The sequence below is a fragment of the Gorilla gorilla genome, chromosome 18 (assembly GCF_029281585.2).
Source record: "Gorilla gorilla gorilla isolate KB3781 chromosome 18, NHGRI_mGorGor1-v2.1_pri, whole genome shotgun sequence".
NCBI classification, from domain to species: domain Eukaryota; kingdom Metazoa; phylum Chordata; class Mammalia; order Primates; family Hominidae; genus Gorilla; species Gorilla gorilla.
The window spans coordinates 98,117,810-98,136,016 of record NC_073242.2 but is presented as its reverse complement, the minus strand read 5'-3'; the positions used below and the strand labels follow the sequence as shown (position 1 = coordinate 98,136,016).

At 42.1% G+C, this 18,207-nt stretch overlaps 1 protein-coding gene across 2 annotated transcripts in view; it reads right to left on the bottom strand.

Annotated features, from left to right (window-relative positions):
* TANGO6 (transport and golgi organization 6 homolog) overlaps window positions 1–18,207 on the bottom strand; it is a 241,422-nt gene that overhangs the window by 173,436 nt on the left and 49,779 nt on the right. For both annotated transcript variants that reach the window (XM_019011975.4, XM_063699676.1), the window contains exons 8-11: window positions 11,125–11,237; window positions 9,164–9,340; window positions 4,091–4,223; window positions 2,275–2,466 (exon numbers count right to left, since the gene is read on the bottom strand). In XM_019011975.4, coding sequence (XP_018867520.3) covers window positions 2,275–2,466; window positions 4,091–4,223; window positions 9,164–9,340; window positions 11,125–11,237 — 615 coding nt within the window. The remainder of the gene's footprint in view (window positions 1–2,274; window positions 2,467–4,090; window positions 4,224–9,163; window positions 9,341–11,124; window positions 11,238–18,207) is intronic.

The following is an 18,207-nucleotide window of genomic DNA, read 5'->3' as shown; positions in this document are numbered from 1 at the left end:
TGGGCCGAGACAGGAGGATTGCTTGAGGTCAGGAGTTCAAGACCAACCTGGCCAACAGGGCGAAACCCCGTCTCTACTAAAAATAGAAAAATTAGCCAGGCGTGGTGGCATGTGCCTGTAATCCCAGCTACTTGGGAGGCTGAGGCAGGAGAATCACTTGAACCCGGGAGGTGGAGGTTGCAGTGAGCCGAGATCGCACCACTGCACTCCAGCCTGGGCCGACAGAGTCACATTCGGTCTCAAAAAAAAAAAAAAAAAAAGAAACTATAAATTGTCACTAAGAATGCTTATTGCTACTGGGTTGTCATTGCTTCTTGGGATTGACAATGGACTGAGCTGGAAATATCTATTTTTTAAAAAGAGAAAAATAAATTGTGAGTTCATACTAATATTTCCAACTGAAATTCAATATTACAGGGTTTTAAGCTGGGCACGGTGGTGTGCACCTGTTGTCTCAGCTACTTGGGAGGCTGAGGTGGGAGAATCACTTGAGCCCAGGAATTCAAGTCCAGCCTGGGCAACATAGTGAGACTCTGTCTCTTAAAATAAAATAAAATAAATTATAGGGTCTTTACTCTGGTTCTTTACTTTATACCTACCTCTTTTTTATGCTAAAAATCTTGATGCCTAATAATATTCACAAAATTACATTAACTTATTTTCTTTATCTATATGTGTGTGTTTCAAAATAATATACCAATAATGGCTGGGCACGGTAGCTCACGCCTGTAATCCCAGCACTATGGGAGGCCAAGGTGGGTGGATCACCTGAGGTCAGGAGTTCAAGATCAGCCTGGCCAACGTGGTGAAACCCCATCTCTACTAAAAATACAAAAATTAGCTGGGCACAATGGTGCACACCTGTAATCCCAGCTCCTTGGGAGGCCGAGGCAGGAGAATTGCTTGAACCCAGGAGGCGGAGGTTGCAGTGAGCCGAGACTGCACCACTGCACTCCAGCCTGGGCGACAGAGACAGACTCCGTCTCAAAAAATAATAATAAAACAAAACAATATACCAATATTATCACGAGCAGTGACATTACCAAATGCAATTTAATATTTCCTTGTGGTTCTTTTTGCCCTGATACATTTTAACCTTAGCTGAAGGATAATTTAATGGGACAAATCATTTTTCTACCAGCCTGACACCATTGTTCCTTAATTAGGAGTAAAGGGAGCTAAGTGCAAAAGCTCAAGTCATATCAATTTTTAGACCATTTCCCCTTCCAACTAGCATCCTGAGACAAAAACATAAGGTCTGGATGAAAAAGTCTCCAGAGAATGGATATAAACACAGGAGAAACAAATCACCCTACTGAGTAACACCGGGTCAGTGAACTGAAAGAATAAGAGGCCAGGAAAGAAATCATGAGCATAATTCTCATTAAACAGGCACGGTAAGTCAGAGCTGACAGGCAGCTGCAAATTTTCTCAGCAGGAGCTATAGTGAAATGCTGCTTAGCAACACCCGAAGGCAGATGACAATGACGACCATACAAAGAGCTGGAGAATCAGATTTAAGCGTGACAATCATGCCATCTTACAACTGCCTATTGACCAACCAAGCTACAACTAATTCTGGTTAAGTGGTAAAATCTGGCAACTGTACTGCCTTTGCTTTATTACTTTTATTTCCTATCTTTTTTAAAGGTGGGAAAAATAATGTCTGAGCCAATACAATTCAGGCACTGACTCGCATAGTGATACTCCTCTAAAAGCATTTTTTAAAACATCTTAAAACTTAAGAGAATGTTGTGGAGATAAGCTGTGAGTTAGAGGACCCATAATAAAATTCAAGGTGATCTCATTATTATTAGTGATTTCTTCAAGTTGAGTGTATAATCATTTTCAAGTTTTGATACACCTTAGATCATCCATGGAGCTTGAGTAGGACGAAGATGCCTGGGCTCTAATGCAGACATGCTGAATCAGAATCTCTAAACGTGGGCTGGCTATCAATATATTGAAAAAGATCCCAGATAACTTTTTTTGCACCCAAAGTTGAAAACTACTATAACATAACATATAAACATTTAAGACAAAATTTTACTTGCATGAGAATCACCTCGGGAGCTTGTTAAACGTGTGGAGTCTCAGGACACTGAAACGTTTTGGATTCAGTGGCCTGGTGTGGGCTGTGTAGTTTCCATATTTAACCAGCATTCCAGGAAACACCTCATGATCCAGGTGTCATCAAATCACACAGCAACATTTTTAAACTTTATTTTTTGGAAAGAAAAAAAGGCTGGGGTCCAGAATGTGGCAACTACTGACCTGAGTGATGTTTGTGAATATCTGCTCAGACATTCTCTCGCACAGAACAGCCATCAGCTGCAGGACAAGCAGCTTCCGCTCTTGGCCTTCCACAAGAAGAGTCTGATGTTGCTCTAATTCCAAGAGGCTCTTGCTGGAGAAGGGCTCAGTTTTTAACTCTGTTTCATTTTCCGAGGCCACATGAGTCAACTCCTACAAGCATGGCAGGAAAGAAAAAGTGAAGATAAAGCCAGTACAACTAAGGCCTTCTCAAACATAAGTAGAAAACTCTGTTTGAACTGCATGTTTAAATAAATAGTCTGTGTTTGTTGCAACATTATTTATAATAGCCAAAACTTGGAGACAAGCTAAATGTCCAGCAATAAGAAAAAATTATGATGTATTTATTGTATCACAGCAGTTAAAATAAATGAATTAGATTTATATGGGTATCAATATTGATCTCAAAAACACTACTGAGTGAAAATTCTACGTTGCCGAATAATATGTACGGTATGATACCATGTATATAAAAATCTAAAATCTCATAATAAAACACACACACACAAAGAAATGGTTTGACAAGCTTTCTGCTTTGTGGGTATTTTTATGATTTCTACTAGTAGCCTTCCTTGAACTGAGACCTCAGACCACCTCACATTCTCAAACCCCTTTTGGAGACCATGAGATGCCTCCAGCACTAGAGCTCTTTTCCTCTAAGATACTTAGAACTAACTTCTAAGAAATCATGTATTACTGTGGGTTTTGTAGGCTATTCACCTACCCTTTTTGGCTCACTGAAACCTCTGCCTCCTGGGCTCAAGTGATCCTCTCACCTTAGCCTCCCAAGTAGCTGGGACTACAGGCACAAGCCACCACGCCAGGCTGATTTTTTTTTGTATTTTTGGTAGAGACGGGGTTTCGCCATGTTGCCCAGGCTGGTCTCAAATGCCTGAGCTCAGGTGATCCACCTGGCTCAGCCTCCCAAAGTGCTGGGATTACAGGCGTGAGCCACCTTTTTTTAAGTATACAATTAAGAGCACATCCCCTTGGAACGTGATTTAGAAACAGTATTGCTGGGCACGGGGATGGGTGTGAACATGGGAGGTAAGAAAGCATCAAAAAGTGGTGTCCCCTATTTCAAGTTCTCGAAATGTTAGCCCTGATTCCCTCCTTGAATTCTCCCATACCCACAGAAACCTTAAACTCTCTTAGAGTTCTTTTAGAGTAGACTATTTAGGGGAAGAAGTTGAGAAAGCAGAGCTGGAGGTCACTGGCTTATGATGTCATACAGTGCAACAAGGAGTAACATTATGGGGTACAAGTTACTCTCAGAGAACAGAAGAAAAGCAAGCAAAGCACAACCACTGGCACTAAGAAACAAACCCGGAAAAGGCTTCAAGTGCCTGCAAAATGAAATGAAGGAGGCAGAATTGCTAAATCTCCTTTGCAAATACCTGACAAAACAACAGTCAGAAAGGATAAGGGATTACTCTATAGCTGTAAAACCTGCTATTAACTTCAAAAGAGTTCTTACTGTCAACACAGAGCAAAGATTAACCCTTTCATGGATGGAGGGTTTTGCTTTGTTCATCTCTAAACTGTCAGTGCCGATTACTTGGAGAAGTAGTAGATAACATGAGTACCAGTGAAGAGAAGTTTCTTCCTTTTACCAATCCAAAGGCTACTAAAAATAAATTCCTTTATGTCCTCTGACCATTTTCCTTAAATTAGGGCCTACATTTTAGGACCTAAAATTATAAATGCTTTGAAAATTCAAAGGGTTTCCTGGAACTCCCCTGAACAACACTGACCAGGAACTACAGGTAGTTCTTACTTTCAAACAGAAGATGAAGAAGTCTCCTGCCAAACCGCATTCCTGGCAGTGGGACAGCAAGTCCCCGAGATGCTCCACCCGGCCCTGCTCAGAGGATACCTTCTGGTACAGGGCTTCATCTTCATCTTCATCACTGCAATGCAGGGTAAAATTTATCTTGGCAGTGTCACCAGAGATACACATAATTTTAAACCCCATAACAATCTTCTAAAGTAACATGTTATGTCCAAACAGTTAACCATTAAAAAGATCCCCCAAATTTATTTAACTTATTTTATTATTTCTCCATTCTGAAAAAAGTATTGATTATCGGAAACTAGGCTATTATGGGCCAGGCGCGGTGGCTCACGCCTGTAATCGCAGCACTTTGGGAGGCCAAGGCGGGAGGATAATGAGGTCAGGAGATAAAAACCATCCTGGCTAACACAATGAAGCCCTATCGCTACTAAAAATAAAAAAAATAAAATAAAATAAAATAAAAATCAAGGTCTGGGTGAGGTGGCTCACACCTGTAATCCCAGCACTTTGGGAAGCCGAGGTGGGTGGATCACCTGAGGTCAGGAGTTTGAGACTAGCCTGGCCAACATGGTGAAACCCCGTCTCTACTAAAAAATACAAAAATTAGCTGGGCGTAGTGGCTCATGCCTATAATCCCAGCTACTTGGGAGGCTAAGGCAGGAGAATCGCTTGAACCCAGGAGGTGGAGGGTGCAGTGAGCCGAGATTGTGCCATTGCACTCCAGCCTGGGTAACAAGAGTGAAATTCTGTCTCAAAAAAAAAAAAAAGAAAAGAAACTAGGCGGTTATGTCCTGCATGGTCATGAAGATGGATATTAGCTGGGCACAGTGGTGCACACCTGTAGTGCACTAGGAGGCTGAGGCAGGGAGACTGCTTGAGCCCAGGAGTTTGAGGTTGTAGTACATTATGGTCACAACTATGAATAGCCACTGAACTCAAGTAACATAGACAACATGGCAAGATCTCATTTCTATAAAAAAAAAAAGATGGATGTTGGAGAATTACTATTACTTCTGCAAAAGCAAGGAGGAATTAAAGTACAAGTCATACGCAGATATTCTGGGTCCTGAGGAAAAACAAAGAAAGAGAAGGCTGCAAAGTAAGGCTAGATCACAGAAGGCCTTGGATGTCATTCAAAGGAACTTTGACTTTTTTCTGATGAGCCACTGAAGGGTTATGGGCAGCAGAAAAAGATGTGATCATCATGGGAGGACATGCAGTCTCAACTGAAAGGAACCAATTAGCTGAGATAACAAAATGCATAAAGGTTCAGAAAAATGAGTAGGTTGAACATGATTATCAAGTTATAAAATCTGGCTAAATCGGTGCTATGATTACTGCGAAAATTTCTATAATTATTTATTTATTTATTTATTTGAGATAGAATCTCGCTCTTGTTGCCCAGGCTGGAATGCAATGGCGCGATCTTGGCTCACTGCAACCTCCGCCTCCTGGGTTCAAGCGATTCTCCTGCCTCAGCCTCCTGAGTAGCTGGGATTACAGGCGCCCACCACCACGCCCAGCTAATTTTTTGTATTTTTAGTAGAGACAGGGTTTCACTATGTTGGCCAGGCTGGTCTCAAACTTCTGACCTCGGGATCTGCCCACCTCGGCCTCCCAAAGTGCTGGCATTACAGGTGAGCCACTGTGCTCTGCCATTTTTTGTTTTTTTCTTTTTTAATTTTTGAGACAGGGTCTCACTCATTGCCTAGGCTGGAGTGCAGTGGTGCTATCATGGCTCACTGCAGCCTCAACCTCCCAGTCTGAGGCAATCCTCCCACTTCAGCCTCCTAAGTAGCTGGGACTACAGAGGGGCACCATCACAACCAACTAATTTTTGTATTTTTTTGTAGAAACCGGGTTTTGCCACATTGCCCAGGCTGGGCAAGAAATTTTTGTACTTTCTCATGAGGCACTATGGCTTTTAGTTTTTAATTCTTCTGACAAGAGATAAAGATACTATGTACACATATATATACACCTGTGTGTGTACTTACTATTTTTTTAATTTTTTTTTTTTTTTTTGAGACGGAGTTTCGCTCGTCACCTAGGCTGGAGTGCAATGGCACAATCTCGGCTCACTACAACCTCCACCTCCTGGGTTCAAGTGATTCTCCTGCCTCAGCCTCCTGAGTAGCTGGGATTACAGGTGCCCGCCACCACGCCTGGCTAATTTTTGTATTTTTAGTAGAGACAGGGTTTCACCATGTTGGCCAGGCTGGTCTCAAACTCCTGACCTCGTGATCCGCCCACCTCAGCCTCTTCCAAAGTGCTGTGATTACAGGCGTGAGCCACTGCGCCCAGCCCCAATTTTATTTTATTTTTTTTTGAGACACAGTTCCACTCTTGTTGCCCAGACTGGAGTGCAATGGCGCAATCTCGGCCCACCGCAACCTCTGCCTCCCAGGTTCAAGCGATTCTCCTGCCTCAGCCTCCCAAGTAGCTGGGAATACAGGCATGCACCACCATGCCACCACGCCTGGCTAATTTTGTATTTTTAGTAGAGACAGGGTTTCTCCATGTTGGTCAGGCTGGTCTCAAACTCTTGACCTCAGGTGATCCGCCCGTCTCAGCCTCCCAAAATGCTGGGATTACAGGCATGAGCCACTGCGCCTGGCCTTTTTTAAGAAATGGGGTCTCGCTATGTTGCCCAGGCTGGTCTTGAACTCCTGGCCTCCAGCAATCCTCACACCTTGGCCTTCCAAAGTGCTGGGATTACCAGTATGAACCACCATACCCAGCTCAAGATACTATATTATTATACCATATTATCATATAAACAAATACAAAGGCATTGAAGATGCACTAAAAAGCAAAACACTAAAATAATGTGAACAGAAAATAAGATACTAGTTGACTTTTGTTTTCCTCTTTATGTGTCTTTTGTATTGTACAAAGAATATGTGTTATTTCAGTGACCAATGACATAAAATTTTTTCAGACTAAATTGAGAAAAAAAATGATAGATGTTTCTTCATCTCATTGAAAAGTACAATTATTAATTTGGCAGACCATCTCATCAGGCAGTATGTCTCAATGTGCCAGTTCACTAAGAACATGGACTTCATATTCCTCTAATAGAATGAATAACCTACATATTTAGCTTAGAATATTTCCTGTATTATCCCAGAATCTTCCAGAGTCCTTCAGATCAGTCATGTTTTCTCCACAACATTCTACGTTAAAGGAAAAGCCAAAATGGATAAACGTCACTTCTAAGCTTCTGTGAGCCATTTTGATTGTGAAAATGAAGTACTGTATTCAAATACTCCTAAAACAACATGACGTTAGCCTGGCATGGTGGCGCGCACCTGTAGCCCAGCTACTCGGCAGGCTGAGACAAGAGAATTGCTTGAACCCAGGAGGCAGAGGTTGCAGTGAGCCAAGATCATGCCATTGCACTCCAGTCTGAGCGATAGAGCAACACTCAGCACCAAAAAACAAAACAAAACAAAACAAAAACACATGACAATTATCTTAAGAAGCACTACTTTAGTCACTCTTAAAAATTCAACGATAAAGAGTAAATTCCAAACAATTATATTTAATTCCAGAAAAGTAAAAACTCTGGATCTAAAGATCATAAAATCCAAGCTGCTCTTACAGAGTTTCTTTAAATAAACTTCTTTTTTTTTTTTTTGAGACAGAGTCTCACTCTGTCTCCTAGGCTGGAGTGCAGTGGCGCAATCTCGGCTTACTGCAACCTTCATCTCCTGGGTTCGAGTGACAGTCCTGCCTCAGCCTCCCGAGTAGCTGTGACTACAGGTGCCAGCCACCACAACCGGCTAATTTTTGTATTTTTAGTAGAGATGGGTTTCACCATGTTGGCCAGGCTGGTCTTGAACTCCTGACCTCAAGTGATCTACCCACCTTGGCCTCCCAAAGTGCTGGGATTACAGGTGTGAGCCACCACGCCTGGTCCTTCTTTTTTTTTTTTTTTTTTTTTTTGAGATGGTCTCGCCCTGTTGCCCAGGCTGGAGTGCAGTGATACGATCCCAGCTCACTGTAACTTCCACCTCCTGATTCAAGCAATTCTTGTGCCTCAGCCTCACAAGTAGCTAGGTCTACAGGCATGCACTACCATGCCTGGCTAATTTTTGTATTTTTAATAGAGATAGGGTTTCACCATGTTGGCCAGGCTGGTCTCAAACTCCTAACCTCAGGTGATCCACCCGCCTCAGCCTCCTAAAGTGCTGGGATTACAGGTGTGAGCCACCGTGCCTGGCCAAAAACATCTTGATAACTGTTGCTGGGCAGAATAGCAGCTTGCGTTTGTACTGATAATTCTGTTTGCAATCTATGTGTTTTTCTATTTTCCTCAAGTCCATCAAACTGAAGGGGTGTTTTAAAACTTTACCAAGTTAACCATGAATATATAATTATATTTCAACACTTCAACAAACAGCAGCACTTTGAATGTGATGTGAAATCCAAACAGGATAGCAGTCACCCATGAATATTACATGGACTATGACCAACAGGAATTTACGTTCTGAGGTAATAACATTAGATCATCCAGAAAGTGGAAATAATTTAAAATATGCAAGTGTGAGATGTTGGAGAAATAAATGATCCATTCCACTAATATTTATTAAGCACTTTCTAATCAATCCCTATGAGAAACAAATTTCCATCATAAAATTACCATAAAAGATAGCTATCGGACAATTTCCCTCAGGAGTAAGTCTGACTATAAACACACACATATACCATTTTGAGAGTCAGAAAGATAATTGGATTATTATGGTGTTAAGGGTGAACATGTGTCTGCCCTTTACTCTGATTAACTGGCAAAGATGGTGGAGTAAGTGGGCTTGTTGTGATGCAGAGCTGTGAGGCTCCAGTAAATTGCACCGACTATTAGCAGGCATCTTAGGAAAAAACCTGGAGGATTATTTAAGGCTCACGTTTCATTTAGAGAATATAAATAGCAGGCACCTGAGCCACTTGAGTTTCTGGTTTCTTTTCTATCAGCGCCCCTTAGTGGTTGAATCACTGAATGGCCTTTTGGGCGGAACTAAATCTGAAGAGACAGTAACGGATGGGTGGACTCACCTAATGGCCTCTTTGATGGTAATCATAATGCCACCTTGAGTGGCAGCTCTAAACTGACACAGAGAATGGAGAGAGGGCACAGCTTTGTCCAACCCTGCAAATCCTTTCAGGCTGGCAATTGCCTTCTTCCTTTCCAGCTTCCCCAGAATCCATAATAAGATTTCTTGGCAAAGTGACCTGGCAGAAAAAGCAGTTATGAATGAGCTTGTCATCTTACTCCATGCATCTAACAAGCTAACATAAAAAAAGAAAGAAAGGCTGTCAGGTTCCACTGCATTTTAAATGCTGGCACGATCTCCTAGTACTACTGAAATGCAGGAGTGGAAAGTATGCTTCTTGTGAATTTCAGAATGCAAATATCCTGAAATTCAATGAGTGACTGACTAATCCTTGGCTCTGGCAGCAACCCTGATTTGCCACATGAGCCCCACGTGATTTTTTTTTTTTTTTTTTTTTGGTAATTCCAAGTGTACTACTGCCTTTGCATCAGGCACTGTCAAAGAAAGTATACAAGGATAAAAATCATCTACTCTCAGCAGGACCAACAGCTGGAGACCAAGAAACAGCATACCAACAAAATATTGCTGATTCCTCAACCCCTTTCATCTGTGCCAATCAACGAGAAGAGGAACTAAATCATTGTTCACATGTTCCTTGTCAGTCTCTGATGAGGACATGACAGTGCTGTGAGGACTTGAGTTTTAAAACAAAAACAAGAGGCCAGGTGCGGTGGCTCACGCCTGTAATCCCAGCATTTTGTGAGGCTGAGGTGGGTGGATCACCTGAGGTCAGGAGTTCGAGACCAGCCTGGCCACATGGTGAAACACTGTCTCTACTAAAACTACAAAAATTAGCCGGGCATGGTGGAAGGTGCCTACAAGCCCAGCTACCCGGGAGGCTGAGGCAGGAGAATCGCCTGAACTCAGGAGGCAGAGGTTGCAGTGAGCCGAGATCGCACCACTGCACCCCAGTCTGGGCAACAGAGCGAGACTCCGTCTCAAAAAAAAAACAAAAACATGAGTTATTTTGTGGACTGTCCCTTGAAACCAAGTTCACAGATGTACAGCCTCCCTCTTCCAGTGTATTCTCTCTTGTCGTTGTCATTGCAGCTGTGGGATACAAGGATGTGCTGACTCAAGCTGAAGAGCCAGGGGAACTACGTAAGCTTTGAATAGTACAAAAGATGGTGTTTTCCTTCACCACTTAGTGATGGTGATAATGACAGCTACCATTTATTGAGCTTACTATTTGCCGGGGACTGTACTAAACACATTAATGCATATTTAGTCTTCACAATAACTCTGTGAAGAAGGTACTATTATTGCATATTGGATTACATGTGAGGATCTCCAAACACCAAAAATCATAATTCTATAGGACTTGAGATAAGATAACTCTTACCTGGAGGAAGAAACAACATAAATTACTATGAAAATAGAGCTGATACAAAATGAATCCTACTTAAATTCCACGACAAAGGAGTATTTTCTGGATGACTAAGAAATCCCTTCTATCTAAACAACACACTGCATCACCAACACCAAATCCCAGGCTAAATTACAAAGTGCCACATTCAGATCTAGATTTCCCAAATGTGTTTTCTAACTCCCCACAAGGTCATTATGATCCATCCCCTATTTCCTTCTTCCTAGACATGTAATTGCAGTATTTCTCACTGATCGAAAAGTGGCATGTTTACACATGTAAACAGAGATTTTGTCTTTGAGATTTAGGACAGAGGCTGAGGAAAGTCATTCTAAAAACTGTATCCAATGTCCTGTGATCTGCAAAATTCTTGTTCTCTTCTAGATGAGCAAAATAGGAAGATCCCAGTGTTTTCCTGACTTTTAAAGGAAATGATAATTTCAAAGTGGCAAATATAAATTCAAAATAAGAACAAAAACAACATGCAAAAAAGACGTCACAATTTATAAAAAAATAAGGGTCCCTTGATTGTTTACCTTATGTGAGACACACTCTGCTTAGTAAAACAGTAGAGAAGAAAAAGCACTCCCAGGACTGGAAGCACGGAATCCATCAAAACTGTTAAAGGTTCATTCCCAACCACGTACACCTAGAAAAAAGGAAATGGTGAAGAATAATCCCATGACTGCCTGGCCAGAGCAACGGGAATCACACACCAAACACCTAGCAGGGCTCAGCGTCTTAAGCAATATCTCATCCGAAACACACCATTTTAGCTCCAAAGATGTGCTCGGATATGGCAATGAAACAATTTGAGTTAGGCAGACAGGCTGAAACAAGACAGTGAACTGGAGCAGCACCATTTCATGTGTGCAGTCCCTAGAACTGCCCAGAATAGGTCAACTACCCCGCTTTCTGACCTCTTCCTTTCCTACTTTTGGCTATGTCTGAGTTTCCTAATCTACCTATTGTGTAACTATATGATAACTGTCCTACTGCTGAAGGCCCTGCTATTAGGAACAAGTAATTACTACCAAAGGGAAAAACTTAAAATTGGATTTGGAAAATCAAACCAAACCCAAAACACTGCTTACTCCAGTTTCATCACTCTTAAGATGTGACCACCACATGGACATGTCCTATTCTCCCTAATTCTATAAATGTTCAAAGAAATTATACTGTAGGGCTGGGCACAGTGGCTCATGTCTGTAATCCCAGAATTTTTGGGGGTCATGGAGGGAGGATTGTTTAAGGCCAGGATTCAAGCCTAGCTGGGCAACATAGTAAGACCCCATCTCTACAAAAAAATTTAAAAATTAGCCAGGCTTGATAGTGCACACCTACAGTCCTAACTACGTGGTAGGCTGAGGCAGGAGGATCACTTGAGCCCAGGAATTCAAAGCTGCAATAAGCTATGATCATGCTACTGCCCTCCAGCCTGGGTGACAGAGTAAGACCCCGTCTCAAAAAAAAAGAAAAGTAATTGCATTGTTCACCTAGATCTGTACTGGCTCTACATGGTTAAGTGTGTGAGGATGTTGACTACTGCCCATGAAAAAAATTAAAAAAAAAAAAAGTGTGTGAGGATGGTGACTTTTATTAATAATCGTAATGCTGCATGTTTTAGTTGTACCTTTCAATAAGGCTAGCACAAATGCATTCAATTCAACAAACTTTTACTGAACACTCACTGGGCTCAAAGCACTGTTTTAGGTACTGTAGTGAATATAAAAATCAGTAAGGGTCATAATCCTTCATATTGCTTGTGATATATGGGAAGAATAAAAAAAGTAAACCTATTATTATTATATTTGAGATATGGTCTCTCTCACCCAGGCTGGAATGCAGTGGTGTAATCACAGCTCACTGCAGCCTCAATCTCCAAGCTCGAGTGATATTCCCATCTCAGCCTCACAGGTAGCCAGAACCAGAGGCACACACCAGCATGCATGGCTAATGTTTTGTATTTTCAGTAGAGATGGGGTTTTGCCATGTTGCTCAGGCTGGTCTCGAACTCCTGGGCCCAAGCAATCCTCCTGTCTCGTCCTCCCTAAGTGCTGGAATTACAGGTATGAGCCACTGCACCCAGCCAAGTAAACCAATAATAATAATAATAATAATAATAATAATAATAATAATAAGGCAGATAATTCCAAGTATCTTAAGAAGTACAAAAATGTTATTCAAAACTCCAATTAAACACAATAGGATTTCAAAATGTAATTCTGTTATAAGAAGTTAATTAAAACCTGATAGTACGGACAGTGATAATGGTAAAAAGAGAAAGAAAATGAGCTGACAATGATTATGCTCATGGTGTGTGTTCTGGGAATCATAATAGGTTTTTATCTTCCAAGTACTATGCTAGATTCTTTAAAGAGCTAGCTTGTTAAAATTATAACAATCTCACAAAGTCACTACTAGCAGCCCTATTTTGCGGGTGAAAGCGGCCCAGTGTGATGGCTCACACCTGTAATCCCAGCACTTAGGGAGGCCAAGGAGGGAGGATCACTTGAGCCCAGGAGTTTGAGAACAGCCTTGGCAACATGGTGAGACCCCATCACTATAAAAAATAAAATACAATACAACACAATAAAAGGAAGGGAAGGGAAGCTCAAACAGGCCCTTATTTATAGAAACAGTTTTGAAGTAGGAATCAATGTTGTTCATGAAACTAAAGATCATGGAGGCACTTTCATGAGCTGGAAGAATCTCTGTGCTTTTCCAGTGAATGCTGTCTCTTAAAAACCAGCCCTAATTTTTCACATCCCTTAAGCCTCCTGACTCCTCTCTGGAGCCTGTTAGCCAAGGAGCCAGCTTCCTGTGCATGATCTAATCTCCATAAGCCCAGCTAAATGAAGTGCTGTGTACAGCAGTGTTCAGAAGTCATGTACAGGCCTAATGATGATATCACCAATTACAGGAGGCAAAAGAAGAGATTCTTCCAGATAACGTAAAGACCTATTGTTCGGCTTTGGATCCTGTGTTCTCAGAGGTAATCCCTGTGGAGCCATCCTTCCTTACCAGGATTTTTTGTACAAAAAATAATAAGCCCCCAAACAAGAACAACAAAGAAAACAAAAAACAAATGGAGTTAAGTCTTCATTATTTACTGGCTTGATAGGGCCAAAGCACCCCAAACTTTAACAAGAACTCAACTGAGCACATTCCTCAGGGGTATATGTTGTTGCTGATAAATTCCTCTAATTTGGCCAGGTGCAGTGGCTCACACCTATAATCCCAGCACTTTGGGAGGCTGAGGCGGGTGGATCACCTGAGGTCGGGAGTTCGACACCAGCCTGACCAACATGGTGAAACCCCATTTCTACTAAAAATACAAAGTTAGCAGTGCATGGCAGCACATGCCTGTAATCCCAGCTACTTGGGAAGCTGAGGCAGGAGAATCGCTTGAACCCAGGAGGCGGAAGTTGCAGTGAGCCGAGATCGTGCCACTGTACTCCAACCTGGGCAACAAGACTAAAACACCGTCTCAAAAAAAAAAAAAAAATCCGCTAATTTTTTGTTTGTTTCTTCCTTATACTTTTCTATATCTTCTTGTAATGAACAAGTACTACTTGTGCCTAAAATTTAGGAAATAATGTACAGCTATTTATACATATATATTATTTATTTTTATATAAAGATTCAACAAATGTTTATTGAGTGCCACTTTTGTGCTAGCACACTTGCAGCCCTGCAGATACGGTGCTGAACAAAGTATCTGCTTCAAGGAGCTAACATTCTAGTAGAGGAGGCAGGCAAGAAACAACAACTATATAATACCAGGTAGTGACGAGTGCTAGGAAGAAAAATAAAGCAGGTTAAATGGATAGTGATGAGGGGAAGTGCATGCAGAAAGAGAAAGAAAAATTAAGAATAGCCCTTATCGGCTGGGCACAGCGGTTCACGACACCTGTAATCCCAGCACTTTGGGAGGCAGAGGCGGGTGGATCACGAGGTCAGGAGTTCGAGACCAGCCTGGCCAACATGGTGAAACCCGTCTCTACTAAAAATACAAAAGTTAGCTGGACGTAGTGGTGCGCACCTGTAATCCCAGCTGCTCGGGAGGCTGAGGCAGGAGAATCGCTTGAACCCAGGAGGTGGAGGTTGCAGTGAGCCGAGATCATGCCATTGCACTCCAGCCTGGGCAATAGAGCAAGACTCTGTCTCAAAAAAATAAAAAAATAAAAAAGAATAACCCTTACCAATTTACCAACTAGTATCTATCAAGTTCACAGATAGAAACAGAGAAATAGGACTTTTTTTTAAGTGAAAAGATTTAGAATTAAGGTTTTCTTCTGGTTCAGTCTGATAAATAAATGCTTTCTACAGTATCTTAAAGAATGTCAATGGCCTCTCCTTGATCTATACACAATTGCCACCTCCCTTCCAACACTAATAGTAAATTTCTTCTGTACTGAGCTCAAATCTACCTCCCTTTAAACTTCCTTGATGGAAGTACATGTATCCTTTACAAGTTTTGGGCTGGATGCAGTGGCTCATGCCTATAATCCCAGCACTTTGAGGCTGAGGTGGGAAAATCACTTGTGCCCAGGAGTTCAAGACCAGCCTGGGCAACATAGCATGACCCCATCTCTACAAAAAATAAAAATTAGCTGGGCATGGTGGTGCATGTCTGTACTTCCAGCTACACAGGAGGCTAAGGCAAGAGGATCTCTTGAGCCCAGGGGGCTTAAGGCTGCAGTGAGCCATTGCACTCCAGCCCAAGCAACAGAACAAGATTCCGTCTCTAAAAAATTAATTAAAATAAAAAATAAAAGTTTTGAGCTGGGTGTGGTGGCTCACATCTGTAACCCCAGCACTTTGGGAGGCTCAGGAGGGAAGATCACTTGAGTCCAGGAGTTTGAGACCAGCCTGGCCAACATGACGAAACCCTGTCTCTACTAAAAATGCAAAAACTAGCCAGGTGTGGTAGGGTGGGCCTGTAATTCCAGCTACTCAAGAGGCTGAGGCACGAGAATCATTGCTTGAACCCAGGAGATAGAAGTTGCAGTGAGCCAAGATAATGGCTACTGCACTCCAGCCTGGGTGACAGAGTGAGACACTCCAGCCTGGGTGACAGAGTGAGACACTCCAGCCTGGGTGACAGAGTGAGACACTCCAGCCTGGGTGACGGAGTGAGACACTCCAGCCTGGGTGACAGAGTGAGACACTCCAGCCTGGGTGACAGAGTGAGACACTGTCTCAAAAAATAAAATAAAATTAAATAAAATTAAAATTAAAAAGTTTTGGACTAGTCATCTAAAAACAATAATCAAAATCAGTTTCACATAACTATGTATAATTATGTGTCAATTAAAATTTTAAAATAATAAAAATACATAATTTTTAAAAATACAGTTTCTTTTATCTGCCTTAAGCACTGCTATGCATCCTAATGACCAGATTGATTTTGGAGATGAAAGATATGCAATGGTACTTATTAAATTGATCCAGCACAAGTTCTGCCTCCTCCATAAGCCTGCCATATATTTACTCTTCAACTGTTCATTCATTCACTCATTCATTCAAATATTGAGCACCTAACCACTATGAAATGATTTTTCTTCTTTAAATTGCAATTGCACTTTAGAGCCTGTGACATATAATTGGTCCAGGAATATAGTACATAGTTATCTCCCAACCCCTGAACTAGCCTGGAAGGCAAAAGTCAAGCTCCCTTCTTCAGCACCTATCAGAGTAGATTATGAAGTAGTGTTACCTGAATTTTTGGTGAATAGGCAGTGAATACAGTAGTACACAATTTAAAGGAAGCCCACTGTTACTGCTTTTATTTTTTTATTTTATATTTTTATTTTTTGAGACAAAGTCTCGCTCTGTGGTCCAGGCTGGAGTGCAGTGGCATGATCTCGGCTCAGTGCAACCTACACCTCCCGGGTTCAAGCAATTCTCGTGCCTCAGCCTCCCGAGTAGCTGAGACTACTGGCACATCCCACCATACCTGGCTAATTGTTACTGCTTTTATGAAGCAAACAATAACTACCATGTACTGCATTCCACTCAAGAGTGAGCCAGGTATTCAGCCAAACATTTAACATACAGAAAGTCTTCATAAGAGGAGTCCTGCAGGTGAAGCATTTTTGTTCCTATTCTAAAAATGCAGAAAACTGAGGCTCAAAGAAGCAGTCAGTCAGTTGAGCAAAGACACATTGTTAGCAAATGGCAGAACCAGGATAAACCCAGATCTGTCTGAGACAAAATCCATTCACAATCCACATAGAGGGAAAGCAGATTAGTGGTTGCCAGGGACTCGGAGGAGGTTAGAATGGGGACTGATTGCTTCATGGATATGGGAGTTCCACGTAGAGTGATGAAAAAGTTCTGGAACTAGATAGTGGTGATGGTTGAGCAACATCGTGAATAAACTTAATGCCACTAAATTATACCATTTCAAATGGTTAAAATGGTAAATCTCGTATGTATTTACCACAATATTAAAAATCCCCAAACACATACCCCTGGCCTCTCAATACTTACCTCCTTCCCCTGTGCATAATGAGATTTTCATTGCTTCAGTTCCTAGCCTATACCAATTTTATCCCAGCTGTCCCCACCCTCAGAGTCAGTATGCCAGCATGTCAGGCTTTTAATAACCCTAGTCCTGCAAGCTCTGCAAGCTGGAGCTGAAGTGTTCGTGTGGCACCATGGACAGCGGCTTCTGTAACACCTCCCCTTCCTCCTACTTATACAGCTCCCTTCTATTAATACCAAGTTTTCCAGTAGATCTCCAGGGGTATACTCTGGCCAGCTGCTTCCAAGGACAGCCCCCTTCTTCCAATCTCGTCTAGTACTGAACTCCTATGCAGGTTAAAGTTCAGTCTGCACCTGACATCCAACATTTACACTCCCTATTTACCCTATTTACACTCCCAAAGTAGAATCTGGTCACTTCCCTCTTATCGTTCCCTGATCATTGGCTTATATTTGGAGTTTGGTAACCTATTCAGGGAAATGAGAGGCTGGACTGATTCAGCCAATGCTGCATTTCGAACTCAGCCAGCACTTACAATAGCCAAACAATGCACTAAAAAGGAATAATCCTTCCCATGAAATCATACTACACATGGAAGAAATGGTTGGGGTAGTTCCTTCCAGCCTCCTCCACATTGGACTGGTGACAGTATGGACTGAGGAAGCAGCGAAGGCACAACAGACAAGCTGTTCCTGCCCCACGGAGGGCAGGGCCTGACTGCTCCACCTCTGTGCCCCAACATCTGGGTGTTGTGTGATTTCCTTGGACTGTGCTTATGTTCAGTCTCTTTCTAGTTGGGGTGGGGCGGGGGGGCAGGTCTTCCCTGATCACGTGGAGGCAAAGTGGGATGGGAATTCAAGTTCTGAAACACAATACAATACTTCACGTATTATTCTTCTTTTCCTTTTTTTTTGTTTGTTTTGTTTTTTTTGTTTTTTTTGAGACACAGTTTCACTCTGTCGCCCAGGCAGGAATGCACCGGCGTGATCTTGGCTTACTGCAACCTCCGCCTCTTGGGTTCAACTGATTCTCGTGACTCAGCCTCCCAAGTAGGTGGGATTACAGGTGCGTGCCACTACACCCAGCTAATTTTTGTATTTTTAGTAGACACGGTTTCACCATGTTG